Genomic DNA, 12,882 nt, shown 5'->3' with positions numbered 1-12,882 from the left:
GTCTTTCTTCAAGTGCTCCATAAATGTTTAGTGGGTTTGCAGTCAGGTGACTGTGGCACAGCTCCACCATCACGATTCATTCCCAGTCCCACCTGGCATTAGTATCCGAGAGACACCTTCAGTTTTAATCTTCCCCGAATTCTTCCAGAAACAGACAAGAAACCAGGTGACGTAATGTCATAGCTGACCTTCTCAGTGGAACTATTTTTGTCTTTGACATAGATACTCAGGTCTGCGGCCAAAGCAGAAAACAGCAGATGCTCTCGCCACAGGGGGGCAATACAGGGATTTGTCAAATGGATACTCCTTCTGTTGCTTTTCTGTGGCTCATGTCTAATGGCTGGAGGCAGATTCACCGGCACCGAGCCAGGCTCTTACAAGCTGGTCTGATGTTGCAGTGGCAGGCAAATTTTGATAACGAGCTGCAGTCCCAAGTGACACTTTGATGTAGTAATTCTGGTCTTGGTGCAGTTTGATTTGTAATTTTGTGTATTTGATATTATTTATGGTGTTTGCTTCAAAATAGGTTTAATGTAAAGTCGTGCTTCCCAAACTTGAGATGCAACACGACAAATTTGTGATGATGAGAAAAAACTCATACTGGCTTTAATTTAGTCTTACGTCTTTTACATAACCTGTCAGTTTTGTATTTCTTATTTTTAATAATAATTTTATACAATAATCTTCAATTTAGCTTTTCAGGCCCATGATGTCACTGCACATGTGGAATAAAACCTGAAGCGATGTTCACGAGTCAGATTTTTTACTGCATTTTGAGGGGTCACAGGCCAAAATGTGTAGAAATCTTTTCTTTTGCATATAATCTATTGTATTGGCTGAGAAGATGAGGTTCTATCTGGCTTTTTTTTGTAATCAGAGATTATTGACAGAAACAACTTGTAAGACATATGAGAAATAGTTTTAAAAAGTGAGAACTGACCCTGATTATATCTGTTTTGAATATGTGAAGTTACTAACTAACAAAGTTCATTTATATCATTCTTCATTTCCTAATTATCGACTTTGATTTGAAACTTGCTGCACTGTGTTTTTCACCAGTGGCGTTTTCTCCTGGAGGATTAAAAAGGCCTCTTTTTTATCAGACTGTAGCATTAGAACCTGTTATTTATCTTGTGTGATGTATTTTTTGCACTAGGAAATGACGACAAAGCAAATTAAATGGATATTACGAGTTTGTGCTGTAGCTAAAAACTCAAAAATCAACAGTATCTGCTGCTTTAAATTGAGATGTTTCTGTTATTTCGTCCACCCTTCCATCAAAAACTCACATGATAATGAGCTCCTCTCAAATAATAATAATAAATATATATATTTATATGCTGCAACAAACCATGACATAATGATACACTGCCGTTATTTAGGCTCGTGACTGACCTGCTGTAGGTTGTCCGGAACTGGAATCGAGTCAAAATACCCAGAGGGAAACCATCTGGTCCAAACGGTCGTTTCTATACGTTCAGTGGGATTTTCTCACACGACGGTCACATCACACGGCAAGAGAGACAATAGTGGAAAAAAATACATTTATTGAGTAAAATATACATGGTTTTTCAATGTTTTCTAAGGGTGATCTTCACTACAACTGGATAAAACTGTACAATGTTGTTAGTATTCATGACATGTGACTCGACTGTACACACGACCCTTGGCAAGTTCGATAATTTTCAAGTTGTCTTTTGAGAGTTGAAGTGCTTATTTACCACGTCTTCTTTAAAAATGTTTATTTTCCGACAATAAATAAAAAAGTCAATAAATCGCAAACTGGTTTTATTCTAGTGCAACTTGGTGTAATCCATTTACAGTACTTGCATAAAATATTCGTAGGTTTTTATTCTCTGGGTTTGGGAAGAATCTTTTTTTTTTTTTTTTTTTTTTTTTTTTACAGTATTATGATAGTATTCATCTGGTTATGTCCTTCACAGCATCGATGACGTATTTTGGACGCCCGATCCAAGCAAAATAGTATGTGCTAAGCAATTTTTAAGCAGTTTTTATTCACAAGAGGCAAAAATAAATTACAAAAAAAAGAAACATATTAAAAGAAAAATACATCCACAAACAATACGTAGTGTTTCATCTGTTTCAGAAGTGAAATAAAAACCTTGCAGTACATTTTCTAGTGCCCACGTGACTCATTTATGTATTGATGCATCAGGATTTCCTACACTTCCCAGAATGCCTTTCTACAATCCAGAGCTGTTGGCTGTAGGTTGGTAAAAATGAGAAAATGTGAAAGTTGTGCATAGATTAATTAGAAATTAATCTAAAATAATGATAAAGTAATTGATCTTTGTCGTTTGTCGCACATTCAGTAAACGTTTATTCGCCAGCCATCTGAATATGCCACCTGGATATATTATACGCAGTAAGTTGCACTTTAAAGACTTAATCGGGGGTAATATTTAGCAGATGAATGAATTATAATAAATAATCATGAGCCTCAGTGTTGTTTTCTGGTCGTCTGAGGTTGGTCCATAGGTCGGTAAAATGAGCTGCTGGAAATAAACCGAACGTGACGTCGCACTGTGCCGCCCACACAAATATAAACCACTAAAATGGGCCCAGACACGAGCTGGGGGTGGATTTTCCCTTCTCCGTCAATCACACAGAGTCCGTCCTTTGTGGCGTAATTGTCTGTGATTGACAACCAGCTTATTATCCTTTGTACCAACATGGTAACCCTCCTCCCATCTGCCACTGCCTACTAAAATAGCTTGCATCTACTGTTTGATCCATATGTGACTTGGACGGCTCTGTGCGCTTCATCTCTGAGGAGCTGTTGTGTTGGGGTTTTTTTTGTTTTCTTTTTGTTTGATTAATCAGTGAGTTGTGTGAATTCTCAGAGGGTGGAAAAAAAAAGAGCAGAGCGGGGAGAAATGAGGACCAAATATTTGGGAGAGGACGTTAAGGAGACTGGATGAATGTATTTGCTTTCACTCTCATATCTTTGTGTCAATGGTGCATTCATGTGCTCCTTAGTTGGAACTTTTCTTAAAATTGAGTGTGTTTATATGCTTTTAAAGCTTTATTAATGCCTCTACATAAGATCTATCGTGCCTCTCTGGACATATCTGTAATTTAACTAAATATTTCCACAACGACATGACCATCTAGAAAAAAATACACCAAGTTATCTGCGTGGTTCAGAAGAGGTCTAGCTTCCTAGCCTCCTAAGCTAATAATAGCGCTTCCTGTTTCCCCTTTTAAATGGTGGCTACAGACTACTGCCACATGCTGGTATAAAGAGATAAAAGAGATACTTTCTTTTACAGATGCACAAAATTAATCCAGTACACTTTGTGGTGTGTTCAACTTGAAACGTCACCACATGTTTGGGTGTTTTATTCAAAAAAGCTGAAATGAGTTTCCTTAACCTCCTGAGACACAAACTCTTATTTGTTATGTGTTGTTAATTTCTCCAAGAACCAAAGAATTATAAAACCTGACCATCATCTTTGAGCAGGACGTTTAATCCCAATGTCCTCAAACGGGTACTTGCTAATTAGCGACGCTGTAGCTTGTTACTACAGGTAGAATTAATTAAATTTGTGTGTCGTATCAAACTAGAGAAGTAAATAAGCACAAATAGACACGTTTCAACCATAAAAATAAAATAAAGATTGCGCTGAAATGGCCGCTATCATGCATTTTTTTTATTTTACACCAACTAGTGTTTTGACCCTTTGCTACCACTAGATGGCAGATAAAGAGGTACACTTATGAGGACAATGGGTCTAAATGAAGCAGAAGAAGCTACGACAAACCTAAAACCTAATGTCCCCATATGAGGACGCAAGGTCTCAGTAGGTTAAGACATTTTGCGTCTCATCCAAGCAGCTTCTTCAGGTGTCTTATGTCCTCTCTGTTTCTGCGTATAAGACATTAACAACTTTTCGAGTTGTTGTTCCACATAGGTAGACGTTCGTAGGTTCGCTAATCGACACATTTTACCTTCCACACACAACCAAGAGACTTAAAATTGTGGTTTTATAGGAAGAAAGAGACGCTGTTCCTGGAACAACAAAAGGTTGCTCCATCTGCGACTCTAGCGATTCATAAATCCCTGAACAAACTAGAATATTTAACCTTGAATATAAACCCGAACTTTTTTTTTTTTGTTCTCATGTTTGCTTGCAAAATGTGAACCTGAGGCTAGCAGCTGATTAGCTTAGCCTAGCATGATAAGAAGCAGAGAACTAAGTGAAAGAAAATCTGCGTCTTTGTGCCCCTTTTTGGGGCACTATTCACAAATGATTTAAATCTGCACAAAAAAAAAGTGTAAAAGTTGGTAATATTGGATTTCGGTGGAGGTAAAAAGACGTCTAGCAGGCCCATGACGGTAAAACTATTGTTTGTCAAGAGATTGTTACAGAAAAAAAAAAAGAAAAAACACCCTGTAAAACTACCAAACAAATAACACACTGTCAGGAGTGAACTCAAGTTACAAAGCAACAGATAGCAGTTGACTAGCTTAGCATCTTAGCCCGAAAGCTCACTAATAAACTCATTAATACTGTTTAATTTGTGCAAAAATCCAGTGGGGCATAAAATATTAATTAGTGAGATTTGGAGGTGCCTGAAGGGAGATTATGTTTTAACTTCCAAGGTTTTTATCTATAGTTTCACAAGTGAAAAACAAATATAAGTGGGACCTAAAAATGTTAAACTTACATGTTATTTTTTTGGTTCTCTTGACAAAGTCAGACTAGATGTTTCTACAGGTTTCCGCTTGTGTTTACGACATGAGAAGTCACGACCACTATGTTCCCAGATGTAACTTAAGTCACTGAAAGGTTGGTGTGTACATCTCGTCATGTTCCTGGAGAACTTTGTCAAATTAGACTAACTTCTAGATCCAGCTATCAAGACAGTGAATGTAATGAAGCCAGTGCTGCGGCTCATCGTGCTTTTGGTGTTTGTGACGGATGCATCTGCAATTTGGGCCGAGGACGCCAGAAGTCACAATAACAGGCAGCACATGAGTCACATGAAGTTATCACCGGCTTTACAGAAGCTGATTAGTTTTCTAGCTCGTTTTCACAAATGACCAAGAGGACTCGGTTCGATTAGGGGGCTTTTCAATTTATGAAGAGCACCAAACCTTATGAGTTGAAAGGGGTCCACTCCCTCCCTTCCTCCCTCGCAACCTGGAAAAAACCCCAAAACAAACGACTGGTGGAAAGAACGCAGCATATGAAGATGTTTTGGAGATTGTGTTTCCTCTTGCAATTAATGTTACACGAATGAAAGAGAAACAGCACCGGAGGAAAAAGAGTGAGACCGCGAGGTGTTGGCACTGCGTATTGTGTCACTTCCTGCATTCGGTCCTGTGTTTATGGTCCATTTGTACTCAGAAGTCGAAATTTCCAAGTTCCAAGTTGGAATTTTCGTCTGGAACACCCTCCGAAGTCGGATTTTCTACTCGGAAAGTCGTAGAATCCTCACTACCCCACGTTTCCAAGTGAACTCAGGTTTGTTCCGCACCAGAGTTTGGTTGACTTTTTACACCTGCTCAAATCAAGCAGACTAAAGCCGATCAAACAGCTCTGGTGTGAAAGCGACTTTAGTGTAAGGCAATTAATATGAGGCCAGACACAACGCCTCTAACCTCACTTTCTTCCCACGATGGTCTTCTTCCCGTTTAGCTGTCTAGTTGCTAAAGATTTGCTAATAGATTTAATCTCATTGATGACGTGAAATGTGCCTAACACAAGTGAACACCCAACAAACCACAGCAAGAAATAACCCCTGAGTGGAATGAGCACCTCTGAGATTATAAACAAGGACATAAAACTTTTTATGTCCCAGTTTACTGCCGAGCTGAGAGGTTTCAGACGATTTTTCTTTTCTTTTTTTTAATCTTTTTATCTCCATCCTTTTATTTGCTCAATAGACTCAACCTGAAACTCCTCCCGCAGCACCTGTTCTGCTTCTCACCTACAAACTGTTTACATACCGTGAACACTGCATCGGGTTTAGGTGTGTATTGATCCAGTGTATTGATTCATCTACTCTACACGACTCCTCAAAAGCATACAGGGCGCCTTTCAGGTAGACCTCAAACAAACAAAAAAAAAAAGAAAAGCATCCCGTGCTGCTCTTTCTCATATAACTATTTGAGTAAGACATTGCTGTTTACAGTACTCGATGTGCTTTTCCCTTTTTGCGAGTCTTGGTGTTGGATTTCCGGGATTTTAGCACCACAAACATTTACTTGTAGTCACGTCTTCACCGCGAGGACTGCCAAGTATCTGTGGTCCGCCTGGCAGCGTGGACGTATTGCGCTGCACTGAAAGCTGTTGCGCTGAAAGGCTACACGGAGCTGCGCCTCTTAAACACCCTGAACGGGGAGAGAATGTGTAGGCCTGTTGTTATGGAGCTTATGCTCGTGCACTGACGTGGACTGCAAACGCAGCCTGTTGATCCGGGCTCCATGTAGTGAGGACAGTTACTGTTCTGCTGAATGTAGGCATCCGAGAACGTCAGCTCGTGGGGGTTCATGCTGGCCAAGGAGCCCTGCAGCTTCTCCTTGCTCCTGTACCACAAGCAGGAGCATATAGTCTGGAAGTGCAACACCTCGGTGTAGACGCCTTTCAAATCTTTGGCCTTCGCCGAGTCCTCTGCTACGGGCGTGGAGGCCGTCGAGGTTGAGATAGGCAAGAGGTGAGCCACCTCTCCCCTGGGCTTGCTGACGGTCAGCAGGGCCTTCTGCCTGGCGTCCCTGCGCTCGTCCTCCATGTTCATGGTCAGGAAGCGAAGCACCACCAGGTTCAGGAACGCCCCGATCACCGTCAGACCCGTGAGGATGTAAACGAAACAGAAAGCCACGTACCGGGGGTCGTTCTGCAGGGCGTCGTCCTTCTGCAGGGCCACGTAGTCCCCGAAGCCGATGGTGGTGAGCGTGATGAAGCAGTAGTAGAAGGCGTGGAGGAAGCTCCAGCCCTCGCAGTGGGAGAACGCCACGGCCCCCACGCACAGGGTGCTCATGCAGGAGAAGAAGCCCACCGTCACCATGTTCGCCATGGACACCTCCGTCTGACGCATGCCCAGGCACTTCTTGGCTTGGTGCAGCAGGTACCTGACGAACGTGTTGATGCGCTCGCCCAGACTCTGGAACATCACGAGGGTGAGAGGGATCCCCAGGAGGGCGTAGAACATGCAGAACACCTTCCCTGAGTCGCTGCTGGGCGCTGCATGGCCGTAACCTGGGAGAGAGGACAGCACACATTCTCACCTCGGAGCAAAACCAATCACGGTCGCTGTCTTTTTTCTGATGTGGGTAAATGAGTCAAACATCTCACCCTGTGTGAAAAACAGATGCTTGACTTAAACCCACGGACACACGCTCCCACTGAATCCTCCCATTAATGAAAAACCCACTCACACTGCGCCGCTTGACTCTCATGTTGTGAACTAGCAGCTATTTATTTTTAACTCCCACCTTGTTGCCAGCTGAGCCGTTGTAAAAACGGCAAATTAGTCAGAACAGGCGTCATTTTTTAATTACCTGAATCACCCTGAAACACACGCTGAACCCGAGGTAAAAAAACATGTCCCTGTTCTTTCTGTAGCATGTTTTTTGACACACTAGGAAAATATACAGAATACATATATACTGTATTATATATTTATTTAAGCTTTAACTCACCAGGAAACCCTCTTTGAAATAAAAGCTGCATGACTGAACCATAACTAAATATGCTACAAAATTAGATTTAAATTTAGTAAAATGTTTATTACAGTTACTCAGATGAAAATATTCCACTAGTCATTAAATATTTCCTAAGGGTGCTTTGTCAAAGGGTAAATCTGTTATTTAAAAAACAAAACAGTTATTTATTTAGTATTATTTGCATTTGCCCTGAAGACAAAGACCAATCTTCAATCCATCTTGCATCTTGTTGGGGCAGCACAAGAGACTGAGAATGTGGACACGTACAGTAAATGTTAAAATCGTGTTGCCTATAGTTTGGTTTATGTTGATGATGCACATTACGTTTACATGTAAGTGTAAAGAAAACCTAAAGTAAAAAAAAAACATGCTGCTTCCAACGAACAAGCATAAAAAAAAAGTACAACGCATTAGAAGAAATAATGACTCAGTTGTCTAAATATTTTAGATCTTTTACTTTTTGCATGCGCTGAGACATTCCCAACTCCTTGTGTAAACCACGACATAGATGACTAAGTTATGAATACAAAAAGGTGAGTTTGGTGAACGCTAATGTAATAACTATGGAGGGTTTTCACAGTGCGTCATCTGTCTGGACGTCGCCATGTTGGAGGCACTCTGCAAGGTAAACAAAGCAGACGGACTTAAGGAGATAGTGGAAAATGATGAATTGTTGCCAATGTTTTTGGCTGGACCAACCGAGCAGGCTGTGGAAAATATTTAGAATTTTGCAGAAATTAGACCAAAAGAGGCACATCCAAATTCAGGTTATTGAAATGGTGATAGCAGCGACTCTGACCTAATTTTCTAGTGTACTGATAATAACATAGTTCATATTAAGCTAACACATGTGGCTTATATCTGATTCTGATCATATTTAACAGCCTGTTACAGTAGCAACACTGTTCTTAAAAGGTAGAGTTAAGATTGTCTGTATTTCTCATCGTATTCCAGGTAAAAATTCTGACCTTTATCAAAAGAATGACCCAGACTGTGTGAAATCTGTTGGAATGACAGGTCAGCAAAGATCACCTGAAGAAACAAGTAGCTTGATATGAATTGTATTATTATCAGTACACTAGAAAATTAGTTAAGAGTCGCTGCTATCAACATTTCAATAACCTGACAAGAAACAAAGTGAACACATTTGGATGTTGTCCAGACTTTTGCCTCGTAGATCCTGGTTTAGCTTCGCTAACCACTAGCCTGGTTAGTACAGCCAAAAACACAACAATAATTCTCCATTTTCCACAACCAGTCCATGTGCTTTGTTTACCTTGCAGAGTGCCTCCAACATGGCGACTTCTGGATTGATGACCCTGTGCCAAACCCATTGTTCAAAAATGTACTGACTACGGACATCTTTTATATGGCTTACACAGCTTGCAACAAAGTGGAAATGTGAAGTCTGAAAGGAAACCACCTGAAAGAGTTTCATTGTGGGAAATGTAGGCTCCAATGTAATTGAACTAGAATAAGTGAAATTAACATGAATGTGGACTTAAAATAAAGCAAAGAAACACAAATTAGGTTTGGCTCTGTTAGCTTTAAGTGAATATCTAGTGTGCTTTATGTTTTAAACTACAAATGAAATCCTCATCTTGTTATGTAACAGCATGACGACATTTTTATTGCCAATGTGAACAAACCATCAGGTAAAGTAGCAATTGAGTGCAAGACACTAAGGTGGAGGCAGGAGTAGGAAACCAACATGACTTTCATGAAAACACAAAATCCAAAAGGAGCTGCAGAACAGACAGGGTATCCCCCCAAAAACATCCAACTCAGAGTTACTGATGACGACCAAAACCTAGATGACAACACAGGAACATGAGGAACTGAACAGCAAAACATAACGTTGTAACATCAGAGGTGAGTTAGCAGAGAACAAAGGGAAAGTCAGGGGCCATTTGGGAAGAAATGAATCCAACAATCAAAGAGGAGGAAACGCAGGATGAGAAACACCAAGGAAGAAGCTTACAAAATAAAAACAGGAAACACAAGGAAAAAAACTAAACAGGGTCACAAAAAACATTCGGAATTCAAAACCTGGACACAAACGTAAATAATAATAATAATAAAGCTAATACAGAACATCTACAATAATAGGTTATATACTGTGTGTTGTGTGAATATTGAATCTAGAAGGAAGTTTCTATTTGTAAAGGAGGAAAACAGAGACAGAAAAAGTGATTAAATACATGAAAGAGCCACAAAAGAAGAGAAACAAAGAACTAATAGTGGTGGTAATAGTATAAAAATGTATGACAAAATATGACAGCACGTCAATTTATACAATATTAGTGCAATAACAAGGACGGATTATACGAATACAAGTTGGTAATGGACGATTTGCACACAAAGAAATTAAAAAACGATTTCATTTAGTTAAATATTAAAGATTAAACTGAATTTTATGTGTGTGTATTGAAACTGATGCTGAAAAGATTTTAAAATTTGTTTTAACTTAATTAGTAAATTGTTAAAAAAAAATTGTTTTGTTTTTTTCATCTGGATTGTTAAAAGTGTTTAAAACTATTTTTTGTTTGGAGAAAGAGAGACACAAAATAACTGTGGGGGGGGGGTGGGGGGCACGTATGAGGTTTGCTAAAATCCTCGCTACGTCCCTGCTGCGAGCATCTTTCAGTGCAACTCGTGCATTCAGGCGTTAAATGAAATAAGACATGAATAACGCCGCCGCTCACCTATGGTGGTGATCACAGTGATGGCGAAGTAAAAGGACCCGGCGAACTTCCACTGGACCCCCGCTTTGTGCGGCTTGAGCTGCAGGACGACGTGCTCCAGCTCCTCGAAGTTCTCTTTGGTCAAGTTGTATTTGCGCATGAGTTCGTACTTTCTGGCGTCGAGCTTCCTCTTGTGACTCTTCTCCTGCTTCGACTCGAGCGTCTCGAAGACGGCGGCTCCCACCACCAGGTAGGTGAGGATGCTGATGATGAGCGCGAGAGTCCGGGCGTTTTGTCTCTTCATGATAAAAAAAAAAAGGAGGAAAAGGAAAAGGGATCGTTCTCCTCCTCTCCTCCTCCGCTCGCTTTGCGACCTTCTCCTGACGGACTCCGGATCCGACAGAGGGGGGAGACTTTGGAGACGGAGCTGTTCTCTCAGCACCACCCCCACATCACAGTTGGGTTGCTACTTTATTTGGACTCTTTGTCATCGATTTATATTTAGATTGCGCAGAGAAGAAGAAGCGCCGGGGCAATCCCACTGACATGTCAGAGGAGCTCGAATCAAGCGCTCACCTTTGCGCAAGTACGCACAAACGCACGCGTCCAATTCTTTCTTGGTTTTCTTTTCTTTTTTCTTTTTTTTTTAGAGGGAAAGAAAGGCGCAGAGGTGGTTGTTTCAAATTCAGATATGACCTGCCGTATGATTCCTGTGCTCATTCAACTAAAATATTTACCTTGTGACTATTTAAACAGTCGAGCTGAACTGGCTTCGCAAGTTGTCTAGCAACCCAATGATAACCAGCCCCTTGCGTGAGTAAATATTTAAAGGAGGCACATCCTTTTCAGGCAGGGCTGCAGGGCTGCGGGATTCTTCGGGTTAAGTGCAAACTTAGCTCCTTCCGATGGACAGAAGATCCATCATTGGGTAAAAAAAATCCCCCTCATTAATTCGCCCCATTAACTTTGAGGCCACGTGGTCACTGACTTAACAGTGTTTAGACCTTTATCAGTGCACATCTGCTCTGTGAGTCCTAACCATTACACAGCAGCCACTTTGACTTCAGGTGGATTTAATGACACATTAATTGTCCCTTACGTGCAGCCAACATTTATTTAAATAGCAAATATTACACCCAAGATATCTTTTTTTTTTTTATATTGCCTTGTTTTATTAATACTGCAAATAATAAGCATTTAGGTGCACATATAAACACGAGGGCTGACAAAATAAACCACTCCAACAGTTTATTTATGAAGAGCAGAAGGACGGGTGGTAGTGGTGGGTGTTTGGGAAGAGCAGGTGGATGCTTTTTTACTCAGTAGAAAATAAACTGAGCAGTTTTAAACGGGAAATTTAAGGTAAAGATGACAACTGATAAATACAGCAGAGGATGAAGAGATCGGCTTCTGATTCACACAGTTAAACCAGATGAATGGATAAAGGGGTTTTTGGAGGCTTGTTGGCTGGTTTGTGGTTTGTCTGTTTCAGAGACGCCTCTAATCACTCAAATGTGAAGCTGGAGTTTAGATGAACTCTGTGTTTTCTGTGGCTGTGGTTTCCTGGCTCAAGGGTCAGAGTTACACACTTAAAAACTAAGAAAGTTCTTTATAGTTGGCCACCAAATCCAACAATGGAACAATTCAATTCACTGCATTTTACTAACATTCATTGATCTCTTGTCGCCACATGGCTGCTAATCTCTTCCTGTGTGTGCATCCCTTAATATTTACCTTTTTATGGACCTGTTTGAGTTTAGCTAATGTGATGCAACTGGTCACTGCTACACTCTGGATATTTATGCCTCACTGCATTTCATCATTGACATGTATATTATATTACACTGTATGTATCACTGCACCATTTTGTTTGCACTGTTCATCTCCGGGTTGCATCAGCCACTATATATATATGTTGTATATTGTCATGCGCTATGTTTTATTTTAGTCCACTGTGTACACACAGGATGTGATCTAAGACAGATAAGACCTGTGTAATGAGCAATATCCTTTCTAGATGCATCTACATACACATAGATTTTTTCTACCGGCTGTTCTGCACCAATGGAGACGTGTGAATATATAGGCTACATATATATATTTATACTCATTTCCCTTATTTTATTACTTGAACATTGCCTTGTTTGTTTGTAATATATTGTTTCTTTTTTATAACTTCTATATTCCTATATTTTTATTCTTTAGTCCACCTGTATGTGCACTGTCTGTGATGCTGCTGTCAAACAATGAGAATTTCCCCATTGCAGGATGAATAAAATAAAAATGATATATTCTCAACGTTTGCACATTTTGTTTGCACATTTTTGCTTAGTTGCTGCACTGTAGGCCTTTGAGAAAGGTCACTTCAATCCTGTATCGTGTCGACTTGACTTGAAAAATGTTGGTATTTTGTGGAAAAAAGTTTTGTGTTGCACCGTTTTGCACTCAAAGCTGCATTAGCTTCACTTCTCTTTATGTTAATCTAATTTTTATATGTGAAGTGTG

At 40.3% G+C, this 12,882-nt stretch overlaps 1 protein-coding gene across 1 annotated transcript; it reads right to left on the bottom strand.

Annotated features, from left to right (window-relative positions):
• Positions 1-1,530: 1,530 nt before the first annotated feature.
• Positions 1,531-12,557, bottom strand: kcnk3b (potassium channel, subfamily K, member 3b). The gene is made up of 2 exons (XM_047610234.1): positions 10,399-12,557; positions 1,531-7,226 (listed from the first exon to the last, which is right to left on the bottom strand). The coding sequence occupies exons 1-2, from the start codon at positions 10,679-10,681 to the stop codon at positions 6,334-6,336; spliced, it is 1,176 nt and encodes a 391-aa protein (XP_047466190.1). The 5' UTR covers positions 10,682-12,557; the 3' UTR covers positions 1,531-6,333.
• Between the last annotated feature and the right edge of the window lie 325 nt (positions 12,558-12,882).

Source organism: Mugil cephalus, chromosome 17 (genome assembly GCF_022458985.1).
Source record: "Mugil cephalus isolate CIBA_MC_2020 chromosome 17, CIBA_Mcephalus_1.1, whole genome shotgun sequence".
Classification (NCBI taxonomy): Eukaryota; Metazoa; Chordata; class Actinopteri; order Mugiliformes; family Mugilidae; genus Mugil; species Mugil cephalus.
The sequence above is the reverse complement of the archived record's forward strand: the minus strand, read 5'-3'. Positions and strand labels throughout refer to the sequence as shown.